This window comes from Macrotis lagotis, chromosome 3, assembly GCF_037893015.1.
Source record: "Macrotis lagotis isolate mMagLag1 chromosome 3, bilby.v1.9.chrom.fasta, whole genome shotgun sequence".
Classification (NCBI taxonomy): domain Eukaryota; kingdom Metazoa; phylum Chordata; class Mammalia; order Peramelemorphia; family Peramelidae; genus Macrotis; species Macrotis lagotis.
In genome coordinates, this window is record NC_133660.1 from 226,594,098 (window position 1) to 226,618,030 (window position 23,933).

At 41.2% G+C, this 23,933-nt stretch overlaps 1 protein-coding gene across 1 annotated transcript; it reads right to left on the minus strand.

Moving 5' to 3' along the window:
- Positions 1 to 330: 330 nt before the first annotated feature.
- Positions 331 to 22,393, minus strand: LOC141518187 (alpha-L-iduronidase-like). Its single transcript, XM_074229989.1, has 12 exons — positions 22,127 to 22,393; positions 21,350 to 21,457; positions 18,795 to 18,890; positions 16,865 to 17,067; positions 14,718 to 14,897; positions 13,430 to 13,646; positions 12,416 to 12,631; positions 9,357 to 9,478; positions 8,657 to 8,782; positions 7,128 to 7,204; positions 3,244 to 3,344; positions 331 to 3,057 (listed from the first exon to the last, which is right to left on the minus strand). Exons 2-12 carry the CDS (start codon positions 21,444 to 21,446, stop codon positions 2,954 to 2,956), a joined length of 1,539 nt encoding a protein of 512 aa, XP_074086090.1. The 5' UTR covers positions 21,447 to 21,457; positions 22,127 to 22,393; the 3' UTR covers positions 331 to 2,953.
- Positions 22,394 to 23,933: the final 1,540 nt, after the last annotated feature.

A 23,933-nucleotide genomic window follows, 5' to 3' on the forward strand; every position in this document is an offset into this window, starting at 1 on the left:
AATAGGATCCTGGGTCCCAATCCCCAAATGATGCCCCCACCCCCACCCCGTCCCATACACACACCACACCTTAATAAGATCAGGAAACAGCAATAGCTGTTGATGCAGTCAGAGCCAGTATTCTCTATCATCATTGTTTTATAAGCATGATGGAGTAGGAAAGAGTCTTGGATTTGAAGTCAGAAGACATGGCTATGACAAGTCCCTGAACCTCTGGAGACTTTAGTTTTCTCAACTATAAAGTAAGAGTACAATATTTTCCAATTCAAAAGGCTATGAGAAAACTACCCACTCGATGTGCAAGTTGATTTAAATTTACTAACAATGTAATAAAGTTTAGATAGGCATGGTCCCGGGCCTCATGGAAGTCATAAAGTAGTAGTAGGATAAGACATAAACATACTTATAACATGCAATCATACTTTATAATATACATCGCTTGTTATTCCCAGGTTATTTGGGTATTTGGAGGACTCAGTCACACCACTCACAACCTGAACTCCCATCCAATCTATTCTCTATTGCCAGACCATAAAAGAGACATAAGTCCAATAGCAAAAGTATTTAATCAAGTCATGAAAACAATATAAATAATAATGATAGGAATCAGTATTTTCCACACATATGAAGTGAGTATAAATTCCCACAGCTCCAGAGGAATTACAATCAACTTCCACTTTCATCTCCTTTGATTCCTAAAGGATATAGCAATATAAGAACATCATCTTTATGGTCAATGTTTAAGTTATTGTGCTACCTGCTATCTAGGAGTCTTCCTGAGAATTTTTCAGGGGCAAGTTGAAGAATATTTTTTATTTAAGAGGCAAAGTTAAGTAACTTGCTCAGAGTCACACAGGTAGTACGTGTCTGAGGCTAGATTTGAACTCAATCCTCTTGACTTCAGGTTTGGTACTCTATCCACTGTCGCACCTGGTTGAGCCCAGGATGAAGAATACTGAAGTCACTTGCCAAGGCTCTAAAGTCATTTGTGTCCAGTCATGATTCCTGGGGTCATAATCACATGTTCTGTTTTCTCCTCTGCCTGCTTCTTTCCTTTCCTATGACTGTTCACTCAATCCTGCTTTTAAAAACAGGTTTTAAAAGTTATATTGTTCCCTTTTGTTCTCTTATTATATCTGCCCTATAATAAAGAAAACTCTTAGAACAAAACCAATCAGCAAAACCTATGCACAAGGTCCCCCACTGATCAGAGAGCTGCACTGCTCTTGGATGCCATTTTCTTTTACATTTTGGTATTCATTGGGTATAGCACCTCGCTGATTCTACTTACTTTGCTCTGTATGGGATCATACAGCCATTGTTCCACATCCATTTCATAGAATATCAATCTCTTTTTACTTTCACATGTCACAATTTGACTAGTTACTCCTCATTTAATGGGCAGGCACTCAATTATTTTTAAATTTTTTGCTACTGCAAGAAGGATGTTTTTATATTAGTATGTAATGGTCTATTTTTCTCTCTCTGACTAGCTTGGGTATGTTGATATCTCTAACCAAAAGAGTATGCAGTTTAATGATTTTTCTCACAGAATTCCAAATTCTTTTCTGTAAAGGTTGGACCGATGAAACAGATCCTTCAACAGTGTGTAAGTGTACTGACCCCACTTTTTAAACCTTTTACCTTATAGGAAATTCTCCCATCAAAACCTTAGTATATCCAGTCCAAGTCTTGTGGGAAATGAAGGCCTTCGTTCCAGAAATAATAATATCATGGAAGGACTAAGGTAGAAAGTCATTACAAACAAAGGAGATCAAGGAAGACTTCATAGAGGAGGTGGGCTTTAAAGAATAGGTAAAAATTCCAATAGAAGTGTGGAAAGAAGTTGTCCCAAGAATAGGGGATGGTCTAAGTAAGATTCAGAGAACAACCCATGGAGCATTTTGACTGGAACAAGAATTTTAAAAGTATATGTGCCAAAAGTCATCTGTGCTGGGAATATAACATAGATGGGCATTGGTGGCCAGGGAGGCATAATTGGGTTTGGGAGATTATAGGGGTAATGAATGGAGCCTTAAAGTAGATGATACCATTCCCCTCCCCAGCCACCATGGACTGCTGCTCCACCCACCCTCACCCCTCTTTACCCTCTTACCGATCTTTCCCTGCCCACCCTAACCTCCCTCCAAAGCAATGACAGAATTGATTTAATTATGTCTCTGGAACTGGAAATGGGGTAGAGTGATGGGGAAGGGATGACCAGGTACTGATTAGCTAATGAGAAGAAGATAACTGAGAAGCATAGTGAATTAAGATGAGTGACATGGGATGGAAGAGAAAGGAATGATGGTGTCTCTCTGGGAAGGACCAAGTGAAAGAATCTGAACTTCACTTGAGAGTCAAGAGGGCCTTCTTGGACAAATCCCTTCATCTCTTGGTTCGGTTTCCTCATCTGTAACTAATCCTTGGATCATTCACCTTTTATAACTCCTATGGGGAAAGCATTTTGCCAGTATTATAAGGACACAGAAATAGGAGTTTGGATGACAATGATTATTACGATGATTGCTAGGAAGCAAGTTCTAGAGGCCTTTTCACCAAACTGTCAAGGAAGAAAAGAGCAAGGAGGCCAGTACTGCTATGTTGGTCCTGCAGGAAGGAGGGACCATCATCTCACACCTGGCCTCAAAAACTACACAGGATGACTGATAGAGTATTAATTGTGAGATTAAAAAAGCCCTTTCCTCATAATTACTTCATGAGGGCAAATATAATAACTCCCACTTTACAGATGAGGAAACTGAGGTCCAAACTGTATCTAAGCTCACAAAGCTGTAAAGTATTAAAGCTAGAACTCTAGCTTGAGCCCTTTGACTTTAGGTCCAATGCAAATACAAGACCACAGGTGTCTCTCCTCAAGGAATATCAGTCTCAGGATTCCCAGCCTGTTCAGTTCTCCAGGAAGGATTGTCTTATTGGATCATTGCCCACCTCATGCCACTGCCTCTTTGTAGTAAACAGGGATGGAGAATGGGCCTGGGCGGCCCCAGTAATCCACAGCACGGAGTCGATAGAAGCCAGTGACATTGGCATCATCTGTGGAAGAATGAAAGGAGTTTGGATGCTAGGGCTGAGAAAATCTCAGGGGAGAGATGTTAAAAGGTGGGGGGTGTGAAGTCTTGGGAGGAAGGAGAGGAGACCAAAGGAAATAGCTTGGAAAGGTTGAGTTAGGGATGGTGTGGAGGAAGGAAAAGCAAACATCCCAGGACTTTGGAGTCTCACCTGGAGCAAAGACACAAAGGTTGAAAGTTGACTCCTTCCTGTGGATCCCTCTGTAAATATGTCCATGTTGGGAGAATTCAACCTCATATGTCCTTAGACACCTTTGGGGGAACAGAGGGAGAATAATTATGAGAAAGACCCTCCAGTTTGAGTCATGCTTAGAGCCTCAGTTGAAAGATACAAGATCATTTAATAACCACCCCCCAATTTGGATTTTATTGGCAGAGATAGCAGAATGTTTTGCCATTTCTTTCTCCAACACATTTTACAGATGAGAAAACTGAGGCAAAAAAAAAAGAGTTAAGTGACTTGCCAAGGATTGCACAGTTGGTAAACTGCAGCTGGATTTGAACTAATAAAGATGAATCTTTCTGACTTTAGACCCTGGACTGTATTCACTGTGCCATCTAATTGCTCCAGAGTATGTCACAAAACTGACCAAGAATATCTTCTTGGGACAAGAATGGATCCCAACAAGTAGATATCCAGCCAGTGATGGAGACCTCTTGCCTCCTCAGCCCACTTCATGTTTGGACCTCTCCAATTATCAGAAAATTTTCCCATTCATAAATCTAATTCAAAAAACATTTTTAAAGCCCCTACTATATGTAAGACATGCTCAGCTCATGAGATACAAATACAAAGTAAAAATAGAATCTGTCCTCAAGGTGTTTGTGACAGTGTAGGAGAATATAACATTAAAAAGATAAAGAAATATAATATAATTAGGGGAAAGGGTAAACATTAACAACTAGGAACATCAAAAAAGGCTATTTGTAGTAGGTAGCAGTACCTGAAAAAAAATCTAAGGTTATTCTAAGGGCTGACAAAGAGGACATAAATCCTAGGCATAGGCAAAGACATTAAGGTGATAGATGAAATGTCATATACAGGAATGTCATATATCAGTCAATATGGTTGGAATGAGATGCTCATGAAAGGGAATATGTAAATAAAGCTGGAAAGATAAGCTTGAGTCACATTGCAACAAAATTCAAATACCGAGATGGCAATTTTATATTTTAGCCTAGAGGCAATTGGGAACCATAGAAGTCTCTTGGGCAAGAAAGTATCATAGAGCCAAAATTCATCTCGCCACAAATTTTTGTTGCTTTCTATGAGTTTTGTCCTTTGGGTCAAGTTTAGGGTCAGGATTGGGTCAAGTATATCAAGGTTAGGACTAAGGTCAGGATCAGATGAAGATTCAATTCATAGTTTCATGAATTAGGGCTAACAGCTAATTCTGCCAAGTCATAGCCCAGGGTAAGGGGTAAATCAAGGAAAGAAGGAGAGGGGGGAATTTGGAATATGATTCAATTGAAACACAGATACTATGGTTGGATATTTAAAGCCCTTTGAGGGGGCAGCTAGTGGTACAATAGGTAGAGTACCAGTCATAAAGTCAGGAGGATCTGAGTTCAAATCCAGTCTCAGATACTTAATACTTATTTAGCTGTGTGACCTTGGGCAAATCACTTAACCCCATTGCCTTGCCAAAAAATCCCTGAACAATAAAAAAACAAAAAAACCTTTGAAATCTGGATCCTGGTACAGCTGGATGGCACAGTCTTGGAGTCAGGAGGACCTGAATTCAAATCTACCCATAGACATTTGACACTAATTAGCTGTGACCCTGGGAAACTCAATTAACCCCAATTGTCTTGCCCCCCAAAATAAAAAAAAATATATTTCCAACCTCCCTCTTCTGACTAATTTCAGATTATATATTCTCATTCCAGCTTGACTGAACTACCTAAATTTCCATCTATGTGGCATCCCATTTCCTACTTAAAACACAAAACAATCCCCCTTTCTTATGTCTGATTCATTTTTTGCAGCTTCATTCAAAGCTCAACTCAGTTATCAATTCCAATATGAATGCTTTTCTTTCAAAATTACTGGATGTTGCTCCAGTGAGTGATCTTGCAAAAGGACAGAAGGGGGCAGTGTTGTATAATAGAAGCCCAATTTGACAATCTAGAGGACTCCCTTCTGGTATCTGAGCCAGAATAAAAGGGAGAAAAAAGGTTGTTGGGGCCTGGGGTCAGAGGGAGCTCAGATTGGAGACTAGCCATGGTTGGGTTATAGGGACCATATCCAATTGGGGGAGACTAACAACTGAACTGGGAAACTGAAGGGAAGGAATAGGCCCATGGTGATTTACTGTGGACCTTCAGAGAAAGGGTATATAAGGACAGATGGAGGCAGGGTTCTCAGTCCTTGATACTTAATAGCTGCAAGATTTTCCATTGGACACTTTTCTTCCCTGGGTTCTGATTCCCATCTTGAGGTTGAGAGGACCCTCTGGTCAACCAATCTCTCTAAGGTCCCTTTCAGCACTATGATTCTCCAAGTCTCCTAGCATTTAAGTCTATACACAAGTCTACTGGAAAATCCTATGACTCAGCAAAGGGAAAAAAAAAGATTGAATGTCATAGTTGGGACTTGAATTTACATCTCTTTTGGCTTCAAATCCAAATCTCTCTCCACTGATGTCTACGGATGAGAGTCCTGGACTAGAAACCAAGACACAGGAGTTTGGCTCAAAGGTATGATAGTAAATGTTTTAGTAACTAACTGAAAAAAAAATGAAGTCCAACATACTTTTAAATTGAATTTGCATTATTAATATTGTCTTTCTCATTTTTTTAGGTCTACATAATCAACAAAACAATAAATCCAAGCCAATTTGTTGCATTTGCTGATTTCCAAGATATAAATATTCACACTGAAAATTTAACAATCAGCTCTCAGTATGGGTTTGAGCTGGCTTTAGCACGCGCCTGATTGCATCTATCTCAACATTTATTTTTTTTCTATGTATTCTGGGCTAAGAACAGCTAGGTGACAGAGTGAATACAGCACTGGCCTTGGAGTCAGGAGGACCTGAGTTCAAATTGAACCTCAGACATTTTGTATAAGTATCAAGTGTCTTGAGGTCAAATTTGAACTCAGGTCCTTCTGACTCCAAGGTCAGTCACTTAACCCTGATTGCCTTGCTCCAGGGCCATCTCCAATCATCCTGATTCATATCTGACCACTGGACCCAGATGGTTCTGGAGGAGAAAGTGAGGCTGGTGATTTAGCACAGCCGCTCTCACTCAAATCCAATTCTTGTGCTTGTCATGGCATCACCTCCCTGATGTCATGGTCTTTTTTGAGAACCAAGGACAAACATTATCATCTTAAATCTTGGGCAAATTTTTGCTCTTAAGTCTCAATTTTCTACCTATAAAAAGAGGAAAAAGGGGGGCAGCTAGGTGGCACAGTGGATAGAACACTGGCCCTGGAGTTGGGAGGATGGGAGTTCAAATCCAGCCTCAGATCCTTAATAATTGCCTAGCTGTGTGACCTTGGTCAAGTCACTCTTAATCCATTGCTTAAAATAAAAAAATAATTTAAAAAAGAGGGAAATGGTATTGTTGACACACTTCACTTAACAGAACTGTTGTGAGGAAATCACTTTGTGTAGAAGAAATTTGCTACAGAAATGGCAATGGCAGATGGTAATAGTCTTGCTTTTGCCTCTAATCAGCTCTATGACCTTGGCCAAGCCCCTTCCCTTATTTGTGTCTCAATTTCCTCCTTTGTAAAGAGAGAGGGTTGAAAGATATGGTCTCTAAGGATATTCCTCTGATAGTCTATGTTCCCCTGATGAAAGATAAAAGAAGTCAGTGCATACATACTCTCAGAGAATATTCCCTTTGAGTTACCCCCCCCCCCATTTAAAGAGAGTGCTTATAACAGCACAAGAAGCCCATGACACTGGGTTTTGATTTCCTCATTAGTAAAATTTAGGTGTTTGTACTTAAAGACTATTAGAGCCTCTCCCAGCTCTGAGATCCCACATTCCTAAGGGGGTTCACAGGATCACATATACATACTTTGAGTTGACACAGCTATCATCCCAAAGCACAGTGATCTGCCCTCTTGTGAGAGGCAAGATGCGGACACCATTGACCTATCCAGGGGTAAAGTGAAAAAGAAATCTTGTCAGTGTGAATAGAGCCAGTTCATAATTAATGAATCCCAGTCCTCTGGAGTGAGCACTACATTTGGAGTCTGAAAGGTCAAGAGACTTTAGAACTTCCTGCCTAGGGAACCTTCCCGGTTGCTGATAGGAAAGCCCAGATCTCCCTGTCTTAAAAACTTTACCTGAACTTGACTATTCTGATCAATACAATGGTCTGAGAAAATTCCAAAGGATTTATTGATCTAGAAAAATGCTCTTCACCCCCAGAGAGAGAGAATAGATTAACTCTGAGAGTAGATTGAAGTTTAATTTTCTCACTTATTCTATTATTTCTTTATAAAAAAATTCTGGTTAATATGGAAATATGTTTTGTAGGATTTCACATGCACAATTGACATTATTTACCTTCTTAGGGTGAGAAAGAGAGGAAAATTTGGAACTCAAAATTTTAAAAGAAAAGGATGCTAAAAATAATTAATTAATTAATTTGAAAAAAACTAAACCTTACCTGACCCAGACATCCTTATTACCCTATATTTTTTCCCTTTTCAGGGTCCACTTCTTAGTCATTATCCACTCTCCTCAACCTTTCAAAATTTGCCTTCTGACCCCATCATTCACCTGAAACTGCTCTTTGCAAGGACTTCCATTACTACAATTGCTAAGCCCCCTGGTCTTCTCTCAATTCTCATACTTCATATTTCCTCTGTTTTCAATATTGTCCACTTTCCCCTTCTCTCTTAGATAGTCTTTGGCCTCCATGACAGTGCTTTCTTCTCATTCTCCTCTTCCCTGCGTGTTGATGGCTCTTTGTCAGTCTACCTTGCTGGTCCATCATCCTTTTTTGACCTTGATATTCTTTTTTAAAACATTTTTTCACCTTATCAATGATAAAGATGATCAATGATCATCTGTATTCAAATGATGTGCAAGACTACATTTCTAGCCTCATCTCTTGCCTGAAACTTCAGGTGATTAGCTTGAGTTATCTGTTGGGCATCTCCATATGGATGTCCCATTAGGATAATAATATAAACATATTCAAAAATGGAAGCTATTCCCTTTCCTCTTAAACCTGCCCCTTCTTCATACTTCATGCTAAGAAGGTCTCTCAGTTCCAGAAAGGCCTGCTTCTTCCCACTTTCCTTCCCTTATTCTGCCCCCACTTGGCTCATTCTCTCCCCTGGGCTTTTTTTCACACTGCTCCTGAGGCCTCCAATTTCTTAGGTGTTCAATAGCTCCCTTTCTGAGATGACTGGTATTTTAAGATAGTGGCCTGATGACTTCAATTTCTTGAAGCTGAACTGAAATCTGAATCCAGATCCTCAGTCTCATATTTACTGTACAAATGGGCTGGGATAAGAACCTAATTATTATGTAGAAGAAGTCTTGGGTAGAGTTTTATGCTTTATTTTTGGGCAGAGAACCCCAATATTGTACCTGGTTTGGGGGCAGGTGTGGCATTGAACACACATGAAGGAGAAGAATTGATGGTATTGAAAGTTTTTGCTTCAGGGTCAGCCGACCATTTTCAGGAAATGGAAATGGGCCCATGGCTACAGCATCCTACAGAAATAAAACACAACATCGGGAGCTGGTTATAGGAATTAGACAATCTCCTCACACAGAACTGGATGACTATTCCAAGTATTTGGACTCATGGAATTGGATTGTAGAATGTCAGCAGTGGGAGGGCTCTGAGGAAACATGTAACCCTTTCATTTTACAGAGGGGGAAACTGATTCCCAGAAAGAAGAAACTAAAATTCATATCTCCTGCCTCTAGTCCTATGATTCATTTCACCGAGTAAGGACAAATGTAAATCCTTCATCTCTCTGACCATATCCCCCAGACCAAGGGTCTTTCTGGTTCCTCTTTTCTCTTGGGCTTTCACATGAAAGATCTAGGAATAAAGTAAAATGAATCATAAAACTAGAGGCAGGAGATGTGAATTTTAGTTTCATCTAGATCCCTTGTGTCCCTCTTGTCATCCCTCATCCATGAATCTTTTCCCTGTCTTTCCCAAAGCCGCTCTGGCCCCCTTTTTCCATTTCTTATTCCCATTCTGTAGACTATCTCTTCTCATCATCTAGTCCTGTTTCTTCCAGGCTCTCCCCCCACCAAATAGCTTTGGCTGTACCTCAGTCTCTCTCATCTGCTGAAATTGCTTCATGGTGGGAAAGACAGGTGAGCCAAGTTTCTTCCATTCCAGGAAAGGGTTGGTGAGATTATTGTCCATATAGTAGGTCATGTAGACAAGGTCTGGAGAGAAATGGATCCAAGATTCAATAAACAGGAGAGGTTGAGTTGGGTAGAAAATGAATCATGTTTGAAGACTGGAAACAGGGTAGGTTGGCAAGGTAAAGGGGATTGGGCCAAGGGGGCTTTAAGAATTCTGAAGATGTGGTCCCTGTCTTTGAGTATCTGAAGGTTAAATGAGGAAGGGAACTCAGATTAGCTCTGTTTGATCTCAGGCAGAAGAAGTAGGAGCAGTGGGACAGAAGATGTTAAGAAGGCAGATTTCAATTTGTGGTAAGGGAAAAGCATCCCAACAATTAGAGCTTTCCACAAGCAGAATGATCTGCCTTCCAGAGGTAGTCTTCCATCAGTGAATTTTCTGATGGCTGTGTGAATGACCTCCCATTAGGACTGGTGTTGAGAGTCTTGCTTCAGATTTGGGTAAGAGTAGATGCCTTCTGAAGAGCAAGTAGCTAGAGTTTAGATTCTGGGGTCAGGAATATTCATCTTCCTGAGTTCAAATCTCAGATACTTCCTAACTGCTTGATTCTAGGTAAGTCATTTTACCCTGTTTGCCTCAGTTTCCCCATCTGTAAAATGAACTAGAGAAGGAAATGACCTCAGACACTTAATGTCTGGGTCACCCTGTTTGCTGGAAAAGGAAATGGCAAAGCACCCCAGGATCTTTGCCAAGAAAACCCCAGATGGGGTCATGAAGAAGCCCCATTTAGTGCTGAGGCTGTAGGATTATTAAAAGATTCATAGGATCATAGACTTAGAGATCATCTAGTCCAACCCTCTGATTTTAAAAAAAAATTTATTTTTTTTCAATTAACAATCCATTTTCTCTTCAAATCCCCTCCCACTAAAAAAAGAAAAAAACAAAAATAAAACCCTTATAACAAATATGCATAATCAAACAAAATAAACCAAAAACTCCTCCATTGGTCATATTCTCCATCCCTAAAAGGACTCATTTTCCACTTTGTACCAAAACCTCTCTGTCAGGTGAATCCCTTCATGTGGAGCAGAAAGTGAGAAAAGATCATTTACAGATGAGGAAACTGGGGTACAGAAAGGTTAGGTGACTTGCTCCAGGTCATAAAGTTAATAAGTGACTAAATTATGATTTGAACTTAGTTCCACTGACTCTAAACCTGGGCACTCATTTTAGCAAATCACACTGGTTCCTTATTCTCTGTGTGTGAGTGCCTTCAGACCATGCAGAATATGACTAATTTCTCTTCCATAGATTAGATACTTCAAATCCTTGCTTTCTCTTCTCCAGGTGAAAAATATGTCCAGTTCCCTGACTGGATCTTTGTCTGGGTTAGTGTTCAGTCTTCACATGCCATATACCTCCCCCAGGATGCCTTTCAGTTTGTCATATTCTTCCTTAACACATGATGTCTATTCTCCATGGGACCTGACCAGGGCAGAAGATAAGAGGACCAGTCTTAGTGTTCATCAATTCCCTCACCCCCTCCCCTATTATGATTAACTGCACTGCCATTGATCCCCTTCATGTGCCCAGGACTATGATGTGATGCATTATAATTTAGGCAAATGGGAGAAGGAAGAAGCCCCTGCTCTTAGAAGTTCCCCATCTGGTTACAATTTCGTAGATAGAGAGTTAAGGTCAAAGGGCCAAGACATAATAATGTGTTCAGACCAAGAGTTGAGGGTCAGGGTATTGAGTTGGACAAAATTATACAGGGCAAGATATGACCAAGGACCATTTACTTTCTTTCTTTTTTTTTAGATTTTTTTTTCAAGGCAATGGGGTTAAGTGGCTTGCCCAAGGCCACACAGCTAGGTAATTAAGTGTCTGAGGTCAGATTTGAACCCAGGTACTACTGATTCCAGGGCCTGTGCTTTATCCACTGTGCCACCTAGCCACCCCGACCATTTACTTTCTGTGTAACCTTAGAGAAATACTTCCCTTCTCTGAAGCTATCTTCTCATAAAGATGTTGGACTTGATCCCTGAGGTTCCCTTCCATTTTTGATGGTCTATGATTTGAGGGGTAGTTAGGTGACTCAGTGGATAGAGTGCTGGGCCTGGAGTCAGGAATACACTTCCTGAGTTCAAATCTGGCCTCAGACACTATGTGACTCAGGGCAAGTCACTTCACCCTGTTTGCCTCATTTTTCCTCATTTGTAAAAATGATCTAGAGAAGGAAATAGCAAATCACTCCAAATGAGGTCTTGGAGAATCAGACAGGACTGGAAAACCTGGACAATGTGATTCTATGCTTCATATTGATGTTGGCAGTACAAGAAGAAAGAGAGAAAGGGGGAGACAGAGAAAGACAGAAACAGAGAGTGGGAAAGAGAGGTAGAGAGACAGAGAAAGGGAGAGAGAGAGAGATTGGGGGGTGGTTCACTGAGGGTTGAAGCACTGAGAGGCAGGTTTCCTCAAATTGATAGGATGTTGAGAAGGCTCTTTTAAGGATGCATAAGATTTAGAGAAGAGGTTTTGTGAGAAGCAATGATGAGACTAGCTAAGTTGGACAAAGTTCCTATCCTAGTCAGGGTAGAGTAGGGTGGAATCATAGATTCAGAGACTAGAGGACTGAAGTTAGGAGGGTCTCAAAGAATTTGAGGAATTGTTCCTATGACCATAGTACTTTACATTTCATAAAGTGCTTTTTTTCTGCCTCAAACCTGTAAATTGGGCAGTAAAAGGATTATTTCATTTTAAAGAAACTGAGGCCCAAAGATAGCAAATGACTAAGAAATATCACAGCTGGCTAGAACTTAGTGTGTATGTGTGCTTGTGTGTGTGTGTGTGTGTGCACAACACAAAGAAATATACCAAAATGCTTACTGGACAGTGAGACAAAGGCATCCTGGCTTTATCCCATACCTGATGGGAACCCACAGAAGTTTCTTGAATAGGAAGAAAATGTAATACAAAAGTGGGTTGGAAGTTCACCCAAATCCCCTACAGGCTCTCACCTGTAGCTGCTGGGACATTGTTGAGCTGTATGGTGATGGTACTGAAGTTGGCAGATGTCCGATTATCATCACTAGCATACACCAGCACTGTGACCTGCCAGCTGTCTGATGAAGAGGACTCCTTGGGCCAGTGGGAGGTGGCTAGTACTCCCATTGTATGATTGTTGTCCACCAGTAGCCCATCACAGTGAGCCTCTGTCCACAGCTGGTTTTCACCTGTAAGGATGGGAGTAGAGACCAAAATTTGTAGGTTAGGGACTGGATTGGTAAAGCTTCAGTGCATGGGAGAGGCTACATATCAATGGGATGTGAAGGAAGGGGTTCCAGGAAAATCATTCCTACCTCATTCCTTCCACCTTTAGAATTTCATTCCTTCAGGCTAAGCAGGTTAAGCTCGCTAGATCCTCTTTTATCCCCTACCCCTACTCCAGGGATAGTATTTTCAGTCCCTATCAGAGATGGAGAGGGAAAGAGAGGGACAAGGAAAAAAAGAAAGTGATGGGGGGGGGAGGGAGGGGGAACAGAGTGTGGGGAAAGAAATAAAGAATGTACATGGGAGGCAGAGATAGAAACAGAAAGAGATGAAAAAAAGACAAAGGGAGAAAAGAGAGAACAGAGAGGAAGAGAAGTGTGAAAGATGGGAGAGAGAAAGGGCGGGGGGATGAATGGGAGAGGGAGAGACAGAAAGAGACAGAAGAAGAGATAAGGAAAGAGAGAGACAGAAAGGGAAAGAAAGAAAGAAAGAAGGCAAGGAGCAGGAGAGACAGAGGGGAGAGAATCAGAAATAAGGAAGAGACAGAAATGAGAGGAAGGGGATGAGAGAAGGGGAAAGAACCAAGAAAAAGAAGAGCCTGAGGGGACAGAGATAATTCCATGCTGGTGAAAGGGAGAAAGAAATGAGACTGGCACAGAGGCAGAGATGCCAAAGGAAAGCAGACAGATGGGGGTAGGAGAGAGAGAATGAGGGCTTCTGGAACCTTATGCCCAGCATCTGCATGGGTTGATGAACCTTACCCAACAGGGCCAGCAGCCCCATGACAGTGAGCACGGGCTTTCGGACTAGGTGCACATGGGGTGGCTTTGTGTTGTTCATCTGGAAGCGGGCAGTCAGTGTCCTCTGGGTAAAGTGGTGTGGGTGGTAGCTCAGGAAGGCATTATCGTTGCTCAACAGGGTGTAGTTCAGGGTGTTGTTGGTCTCTGACAGCAGCAGAGTCTGATGCTGGGCTATGACCTAGAAGGAATGGTAGCCTGGAACAAATGAAACTTCCCACCTACCCACAGTGCACCCCACCAGGAGGTGTTTCCATTCCCCTTCTCAAGTCCCAGAGAGTCACAGAGCATATGAGCTGGAAAGGGCCTCAGAGATCACTTCATCTAAAAATGAGGGAAAGCATCATCTAAAGTGGGGTAAACAGGCTCAGAGAAAGGAAAAAAAATTCCTCAATTAGTGTCAGAACCAGTACAAATCCCAGGTCTCCTGACTCAGCCCAGAGTCTTTTCAGTTTATTTCATTCTCTCTCATCCCTTTGCCAGTCTCACTTTTCTGTCTCTTTTTGCTATCTCTCCTTCCTCCTTTCTCACTCTTTTCTATTCTCTCTCTCTCTCTCCCTCTCTTTGTCTCTCTATCTCTCTCCATCTCTGTTTCTGTCTGACTGTCTCTCTACCTCCCCACTTTCCCTTTCCTCTCTCTCTTTCTCCCCTAAAACCTAAGAGCAGTCAAGTAACCCAGTGATCAGAATGCTGGGCCTGGAGTCAAGAAGACAAGTTCAAATCTGGCCTCAAGACACTTGCTAGTTGTGTGACTCAAGTCACTTCACTTCAACATGCCTTAGTTTCCCCAACTGTGAAATAGGAATCATCATAGCACTTACTCCCAGGGTTGTTGTGAGGATCCAGTCAGATATTTATAAATCAGTTCAGTGTCTGACACATATTCTGGATTCTTTTTTTTTTTAGTTTTTTTGCAAGGCAAATGGGATTAAGTGGCTTGCCCAAGGCCACACAGCTAGGTAATTATTAAGTGTCTGAGACCAGATTTGAACCCAGGTACTCCTGACTCCAGGGCCTGTGCTTTATCCACTGTGCCACCTAGTCACCCCTCTGGATTCTTTCTTTCTCCTCTTCTCTCTCCCCCCACTTTCTGTATCTCCCCACTTCTGCTTTCCCTTCCTGTCCCCTCCACCTTCTTTGTAATTTTTAGCTGGTCACATTGAAGTGAACAAGTATGGACATCTATGAAATGCTTTAGAGAAGTATCTTGTTCCACAAAGACAGAAAGCCTGGAAGATAGAAGGGAGCTCACCTTCACGACCATGGATGCATAAGTCACATCTGCTCTCCAGATCTGGGGCTGGGACCAGCCCACCAGGGGGTCAGCCTCATCATTGTAAATGGGTACATGGGTGAAATTGGGGAAAAGGCTCTGGATCTGCCCGGCGACTTCCTTTTCCTGCTCTAGGATGTAGATAGAGCTGCCCCCACCCTGCAAGAATCCCAAGATAGGCTGTCAGACCACAGAGGCATTGGCCAGGAGGTTGGTCACTCTTCACCCCCTTCTTTCACTTCATACTTCCTATGTTCAAGGGGTTGTGCACAGTGGCCATTTCTACCCTCAAAGAATTTACAATCTAGGAGAGGAGAAAGCCATATATACATCCCTTTGGGGTACCAAGGACATACAGATATTAGAGATTGGTGCCTGCTTCACCAAAGAGAGAAATCATCAAGCAATTCTTTCCAGTTCCCCAGGACAGTTCCCCGGGGAACTGTCCTGCCCTGGTGGCTGACCTGGCCCCAGACTTGGACAAGATAGTCCTCTCCCTTCCCTAGTCATTGCCTAGGATGGAGAGTGCCAACACCTTGGCTGCTGTGAAGAGGCAGCCAGCTTAACTAGAAGCTGTATTGGGAATCAAGGGAAGAACCCATGGGAACTTCAAGGAAGCATGCCAGTCAGGAAATTCTTATTGTTGGACTCCAGGATGGGGGTTGTATGATCAACAGGAACCATGGAGCAGACATGGTCGATGAGACCAGAATTGGTGATTCCCCATTCTTCTCTTCCCTTCTTGTAAACGAGATAATATTTGAAAAATATTGGTACATAATAGAGTCTAGTGAATGATTAATTAATGATCAATGTGGATGACCATTGAATCATTCATTTGTGTGTATCATTGCCAGAGAGACAATGGGGAGAATGCCCCAAATGAGATTTCACAACTTACTGGGCCAGTGCTGTCTGAGGACTCAGAGTGAAAAAATGAGAATTACCAAGTCATATGTGTGTTTATGTGGGCATGTGTATGTACATATGTACTTGAATATGTGGATAATATATAAACAGACATAAACATGTGAGTGTGTAAACAGCTTCTAAATACTGGGAAAAACTTTGACCCAGATATTTAGGGTTTTTTTTTTACAAGGCAATGGGGTTAAGTGAGTTAATGAAAGAGTAAATGGGGGAATGTTAGTGAATAAATGAATAAATGATCAGCAGATGAATAGGTTGGTCAGTTAAGTGGCTCAATGAACAAAGGGCCAGGCCTGATGTCAGGAAGACTTATCTTCCTGACTTCAAATCTGGTCTCAGACACTTACTGGCTAGGTGTTGCCCAAGGCCACACAGCTAGGTAATTATTAAGTGTCTGAGGCTGGATTTGAACTCAGGTCCTCCTGATTCCAGGGCTGGTGCTCTATCCACTGTGCCACCTAGCCACTCTGACCCAGATCTTTAAAGACAAATAAGCAAATAAGTCAGTAAATTTTACTTGTGTGTGTGTGTGTGTGTGTGTGTGTGTGTGTGTGTAAGCTGTAAGCTATGGAGCTAGCTTTGAGAGAGGATGGGGGTTTTTAGCCATTTCCATTCCCATCATTTTTGTCTGATTCATTAGAAAGGAAAGCAGGGAGTAGATCAGAAAGAGCCATTAGATGTAATATCTTCAAGGGCAGCAACATTTTGTTGCCTTGCTTTGAATCCCCAACACTTAATACAGGGTCTGGTAAGCAGAAGATCAGTGAAAAGCTTCTTGACTTGTTTGGCTAGTAGCCAAGACATGGGATAAAAGGGATCATCAACCCTGAGTAACATTCCACTCCAGCACCACCACTATTGCTAGACACGTGAGTATGATATAAAATGAACATAATAAAGAAAAAAGCAGACATTTAGTTAAAGTGTTATGATTAATTTGATAAGAAGTCATTTTAAGTTGGGAAGATCTGGAAGGACTTCATTGAAGGAGTATCTTGCCTGAGCTGGGCCTTGAGAGAAGGCTCTTAAAGGATGAAAAGGTGGGTGTGGCCAGTTTGTTCCAATCATAGAGGATGGTATAAGCAAAGGCACAATGGAGGGCAAGGATCTAATATATGGTAAGTCTGACAGAAATCTTGTGGTTTCTTTAGCTCCCCAGTTCAGCACTCTGAAGGATCCACCTGAAGCCCACTTACCTTCCTATGTAAGGAGATAAAATCCAGGCGCACACCTTTCTCACCAGTGAAGAAGTTTGTCCCATTGTAGCAGTGACTGAGTAAGTTCCAGCAAATGGGGGACTTAGGGAATGGATGGAAGGAGTCTCCAGGACCTCCAAACTTCAGGCCCAAATTGACTTCCCTCAGGCCTTCTGAGCAGGCATCATAATAGTTGAGGAAGCCTACATCCAAAAATTGCAGTCATTGCTTCAGCTATTCATTCATTTATTATTTTTTTTGTTTGTTTGCTTTTTTTTTTAGGTTTTTTTGCAAGGCAGTGGGGTTAAGTGGCTTGCCCAAGGCCACACAGCTAGGTAATTATTAAGTGTCTGAGACCGGATTTGAACCCAGGTACTCCTGACTCCAGGGCTGGTGCTTTATCCACTTCATTCATTTATTATTATTCAGTCATTTTCAGTTGTGTCCAATTCTTCACCACCCCATTTTAGAATTTTCTCGGAAAAGATACTGGTTTGCCATTTCCCTCTCTAGTTCATTTTATAGATGAGGAAACTAAGGCAAACAGGATTTAGTGACTTGCTCAGGGTCACCTAGCCAGTAAGTGTCTGAGGCCAGATTTGAAGTCAGGAAGATAATTCTTCCTGACATCAGGCCTGGCCCTTTATTCATTGAGCCACCTAACTACCCAACTTACTCATTTGCTGATCATTTATTCATTTACTCACTAACATTCCCCCATTTACTCTTTCATTAACTCATTCATCCTTCTATTAATTTATATATTAATCCATATACCTACCCAATCTTTCAAACACTGTGCTTATTAAACATTGACTGAAAACAATTTGGTTTATACCAAAGAATTGTCCTAATTCTTCAATTCTTTAAGGAATCTCCCCTGTCTTCTTCCCAGGCTTCTCAATTTCACACAGTTTTCTTCCTTCTCTGTCCTTCCATAGAACTTATAGTCTGCACGACATTCTCTGATTTCCAATCATATACTGAGCTGAACTTTTCTCTCATTGTCATTTCATGGCATCCCTTCCCATCCCCCAAACATCATATAAAGCCCTCAAGAACAGAGGCCAAAAGAAGAGAATGATGGTAAAAGAATGTTGAACTGAGAATCATGAGACTCCCCAACTGAGCTGCTCAAACTGTGTGACTCTGGGCAGGTCATTTAATACCTGAATCTCAACTTCTCGTTATTGTCGTTCAGTCATTGCTGGCTCTTTGTGACCTCCTTTGGGATTCTCTTGGCAGAGATACTGGAGTGGTTTGCCATTTCCTTCTCCAGCTCCCTTTACAGATGAGGAAACTGAAGCAGAGGTTAAGTGACTTGCCCAGGGTCACACAGCTAGTTAGTATTAGAGGCACTTTTTCCATTATGCTACCTAGCTGCCTCAACTTGCTCATCTGCAAAATGAGGATAATAATTCTGCAGACCTCTACAAGTCGTTTTGAGGATGTAATAATACAATACATGTAAAAAGGTCTTGTAGATCATTTTGTCATTTCCCTCACAAGATCTAGTAAAGAGCTGAGCAAACCACAGAGTCAAAGAACCAGAGTTAGAGACTATCCTACTACCTATTATTCTATTCTTTTCAGTTAATAGAAAAGGAAGCAAGTTCAGAGAAGACAAGGGGCATGTTCAAGGTCACACAGTGAGTCAAAGGCAGAGTTGGGAATAGAACCAAACTGAACTTGAACTGAACTGCCCTTCCAGGGGCACTATAAATAATATGTATAAACATATATATACAAATAAGTTTATAAATATTATAAACATATATATACAAATATATAATAAAACATTAGAATAAAAATAAATGCATTTGCATTAATGGTAGGAAAACCCCCATCTTGCACCTAGAGTGAGTACCCCATAGTCCATCCTCTTCTGGTCATTCTGCTGCCATCTCAGAAAATGTGCAATTGCAAATACCTTGGATCGTCATGGACACATTGTCAAAGTCGTGATGATCCGGCTCATTCCAAGTTTCAAAATTCCATCTGGAGACATGGCTTAACCCATATTTCTCTACAAAGAAGATCATGAGAGAAGTCAAGAATACTGTCAGCTCACTCTTCACAGAGAGGAACTGGTGATGAACATTTCAGCCCACACACTGCCACCCCCAGTGATCCTAAAGTGATTCTACATTTCCAAACACTATGCTAACCATTTCCCTGGAGAGCGCTAGTGTGCTATTCTCCAGCTTCTGAGAGCAAGCAAATCTAAGTTAATCACCAGCAGTTTGCATGTGAAAATTGAATTAATTATAAAAATAAGTCTTAAAATTTATTAAATATCCCTGGAGATACTCTATCCTGAAACACTGAAAAACAAACATAGAATAGTCCCATAAAGCTGGGAAAAATCTTGGAACACAGAATACAGAATGTCAGAGTTGGGAGAACATAGAATTTCAGAGCTGGGAGGGGTCTTAGGACATGGAATGTCAGATTGGAGTGGAGATCTTAAGAAACTATCTAGTCCAACCCCCTCAGTTTCCAAAGGAGGAAACTAATGCACAGGAAAGAGAATGAACCTGACTGAAGTCACTTTGTTAGTTTGAGTTATGGGGATACCTGAAAGTAATTCTGTTAATTTCTTTTAGAGTCCTTAAGTTTTTCTCCCAGCCTCATGGGTTCAGATGGGTCTTCCCTGGCTCTCTTGACCACTTCCAATGTTCCTTGTCTCCTGGCATTGCTAAGTTAAAATTGACAAGTAGGGGCGGCTAGGTGGCGCAGTGGATAGAGTACCGGCCCTGGAGTCAGGAGAGTCTGAATTCAAATTCAACCTCAGACACTTAATACTTACTTAGCTGTGTGACCTTGGGCAAGTCATTTAACCCCACTGCCTTGCAAAAATAAAAAAAAATTGGACAAAAACCTAACGTCAGTCCTAGAGCTATGATCTCTAGCTTCCTCCAACAGGTAATGAAAAGTAGTTATCTCCCCCAGTGGTCCAACAACAGGCAGGCTGCTAGAGGTACAGCAAGGGGAGAAGATGACTGTTTTTGTTCCACCATTTTTCCTTGTAACAAGGGATGGTTCTCCAGGGACTCTGGGGTAGGAACAGTTGAATGAAAAGCATCAATAAAACGTGAACAATTCATTCTAAACCCACTTCATCCTTTTCACATTGCTTTCTCCTCCATATCTCACCTCATTATGTGATTACTGTCTTTAAGTGCCTTAAGATCTCTTAAGATCTCTACACCACTGACATTCCATGTTCTAAGCCCCCTGGCCCCAATTCTGAAGGGATGCCATGCAAGACAGAGGTTTGGCTTTTATCATTTTAGTGAGAAGAGAACCGTGCCTTTGAATCTAGGTTCAAATCCTGCCTTTGATACCAAGTTGAAGTCCCTTTAAACCTTGAGCCCTAATTTCCTCATCTGTAAAATAAGGAGGTTGGATTCAGTGGCTTTTGGGTCTGGAACTACAATCATATACATACTTTCTTTGCAGAACTAGGAGAACAAGGGGAAGTTAAAGAGGCAGATTTAGATTCAATGGAAGAAAAAATTGCTAACAATTAGACCTAGCTAAAATCTGCTCTACCTCCTGGCTTCCCCAGCTTCCTCAAAGGATCAGCTAAAGTTCTTCTGAAAGAAGGCTTTCCTGAACCCTCTCAATGTTAGGGTCTTCCCTCTCAGATCATCTCCAATTTATCCTGCATATAGTTTGTCTGCAACATAATTGTTTGCATGTTGTTTCTGGCAACAGACAGTAAGTTCCTTTAGAGCAGGAACTATCTTTTGCCTTTTTTTTTGTTGTTTTTTTTTTTTATGGCTCCAGGGTTTAGCACAATGGCTGGAATAGTTAAAAAAATGCTAGCTGACTGAATAACTGACTGGCATAGGCTGCTCTTGGAGATACTGAATTTTTCATTACTGAAGGTCTCTAAGGAGAGGCTAGATTGGTAGGGAAGTCAGTAAAGGGGAGCCTGAATAGGCAGGGGATTGGAACAGGAGAAGAAGTAATAGTGTTGGTGATGGGAGAGGGCTGGGGATGTGGGCTGATAGGGACAGGTAGAAAAGAAAAGGTGAAAGAAAAAAGGAGAAGAAAAGAACATGGTAAAAAGGAGAGAGGGAGAGTGAAAATGGATAGGAAGCAAAGGAGAGACAGGGAGGAATAAAGAGGGAAAAGAAGAGGGAGAAGAAAAAGATGAGGAGGGAGAAAAATGACAGACAAGAGAAAGGGGAAGGAAGAGGCAAGAATATACTGGGGAAGGGAAAAAAACAAAACAGATTGTATGGTAGGGTTTTTTAACCTGTTTTTGTTCATAACATGACTAATAAGGAAACATGTTTTGCATGACTGCACATGTATAACTATCAAATTGCTTGACTTTTCAATGACAGGGGAGGGGAGGGGGGAGAAGGAGGGGAGAATATGGAACTCAAAAATGTAAGAATCAAAGTTTTAAAACAGTTTTTACATTTAATTAGGGGAAAATAAAATAGTTAACCAAAGTCTTTTAAAACTTACCAATATATCTCTTAGCCAAAAGGGTGACAAGGTTCTTCCATTCATATACCTGATTTTTGTCCTCAAAATTGGTAAAGTAGCCAGATGGGCTCCCCATCAACTCAAACCCTTGAATAAATGAAAATACTTTTCAGTCTCATTAAGAAAACTTTCCCAAATGGGAACAAATAGTATGATAGACAAACCATCAAGGCCAGTGCAAGTAGACAGTGCCCAGGAGGGTCTCAGTTTGCACTCTATGAGTTGGTTGACTTCATTGATTCCTTCATTTATATGAATTCAGAAACTGGAGAGATCAATAAGGGGAAGGAAGACTCCTAGAATTCCAAGACTAAAGATAGGTAAGGTTTAGGAAGGCAAACAGGAGGGAACTGGATATTATAGGCAGGAAGAATGGATAAAACAAATGTCTAGAAACATGGATGAGCCTGGTATGTTCCAGGAACAATAAGGTAACTCCATGAATTGAAAATGAGGGCCTATGTCAAGGAAGCTATAGAAGCTAAGGCTAGAGAAGCAGAATAGTTAGATTGTAGAGGGCCTTGAATGCCAGAGAAAGGAGTTTGAATTTAATCTTGAAGGCAAGATGTCTGAGAGGTAAATGATACTATCTCATAAAGGAAGGGACAGAGTCGGCACAAGGCTTAGATCTCCCCTTTGGATTCTAATTACCTCTCTATCACTGGGATTAAAGAATTCACTGGAATTCTTTAATTTCAGAATTCTTTTAGGAGTCATTGAAATTATAAAAATGACAGTGTTTCCTGATCCATTTACCTGGAATGAGTTGGTTCTCCCAGAGAAGATCCAAAAATCTATCCAAGTTGGTAAAGTTGTAGTGAAGGTCCCCATCGGTGACACTGAAGAGATATTGTCAAGGTTAAAGAGGCTTAGAAGAAGAAAGACTACAGCATTTTCAGACAGATGGTATGGCATTAAATATAAAAGCTACTAGAATGAGTTCTGGACTTGTAGTGATAAGAAACAAATTGAAGTATTTGATGCATATTAACCATGTGATCAGAGCTTTACCCAAGCCCTTGTTACTTCATCTACAAAATGAAGAAAATGAATGAGAAACAATATGGGCTGATTACCATGTGAGGTATAACCTATCATATGGTGTGATTATGAGAAAAGCACTCTGTGGAACATAAAGCCCTCCAGAAATGTATTCTAGAGGCCAGCATTAGCACAGAGTCTGACACATGGTAGAAAATAAAAGCCTGCTTGCTTAACTTGATTTATTACTATGTGAGGTTGGAAGGTATACTGAATTTGGAGTCAAAGGACCTAGGTTTGAATCCTAGCCCAGTTACTTAAGAAAATGGATAACAGCATTTAGAGCTAAAAGAGACCCCAGAGAGCAGCTAGTTCAACCCCACCTCATTTTGTTTTTAAGTTTTATTGATTTTTTGCTTTATATATAGTTATTTCCAGATATTACTCCTCTCTCCATCCATAAATCTTTCCCCTGAAACCTTCCTAACTTCCCTATTACTGCTAAAGGCATCACCATCCTCCCAACCTCCCAGGCTCACAACCTAGACATCATTCTCAACTCCTCTTCCTCATTTTCCCCCATATCCAATCTGTTCCCAAGAATGGCTCCTAGTCTTATAGATTTGTATCAGTTCTCTCTATATATTTGATATGAAATCATTTGTAGGGAAATGCTGCAAAGATTTTTTTCCTAGTCACCTCTTTCTCTTGTAATTGCAACTTCACTTGTTTTAGTTGTGCAGAAACTTAATAGATAGAGTTCTGAGGATAATTTCATTGGAATTTTGAGTTCAAAAGCCAGATGCTCCCTCCACTTGGGCAACTCCTGCTGGCAAGGTTACAGAAGGAAATGATTCAGTTGATCTTCATATAAGGGTTGATATGCATACATATTATAGACTACTGGAATAAAGTGTGGTATAGTGACAAAAATAATGGATTTGGGGGTCAAGATACAGATGCTAGCTGTGTGACCCTAGCCATGTCACTTCCTCCTTTGAGACCTCTAAAATGAAGGCATTGGACTAACTGCTTGCTCTAATCTCTCGGCTATGATTCTAAGTCCCCATAGCTTCCTATTCATTGTTGTTGCCAAACCATGCCACCTGCACTCTGGCCAGCCTCCTCATCAGAATTCAAACTCTGACTGATTACAGATGAAGAAATTACAGATAGGTGAACTTTTCTAAACCATGCTTCTGTGTTGGTAACCTTCTTCCCTCCTTCCCCCTTGCCCTTTATGTGTTGTCTTTAGCTGTTAGAATATAAGCTTTGGAAGGGTGGGGATCAACTTGCTTGCTTTTATTTTATTTATATCTATAATACCTAGCACAGAGGCTGGCATATAATAAATGCTTCCTTCATTCCTTCATTTATTCTTTTTTTTTAGGGTTTTTTTTTTTGCAAGGCAATGGGGTTAAGTGGCTTGCCCAAGGTCACACAGCTAGGTCATTATTAAGTGTCTGAGGCCACATTTGAACTCAGGTCCTCCTGACTCCAGGGCCAGTGCTCTATCCACTGTGCTACCTAGCCACCCCTCATTTATTCTTTTTAACAAAGATTATTAGAAGATGGGTGGGCA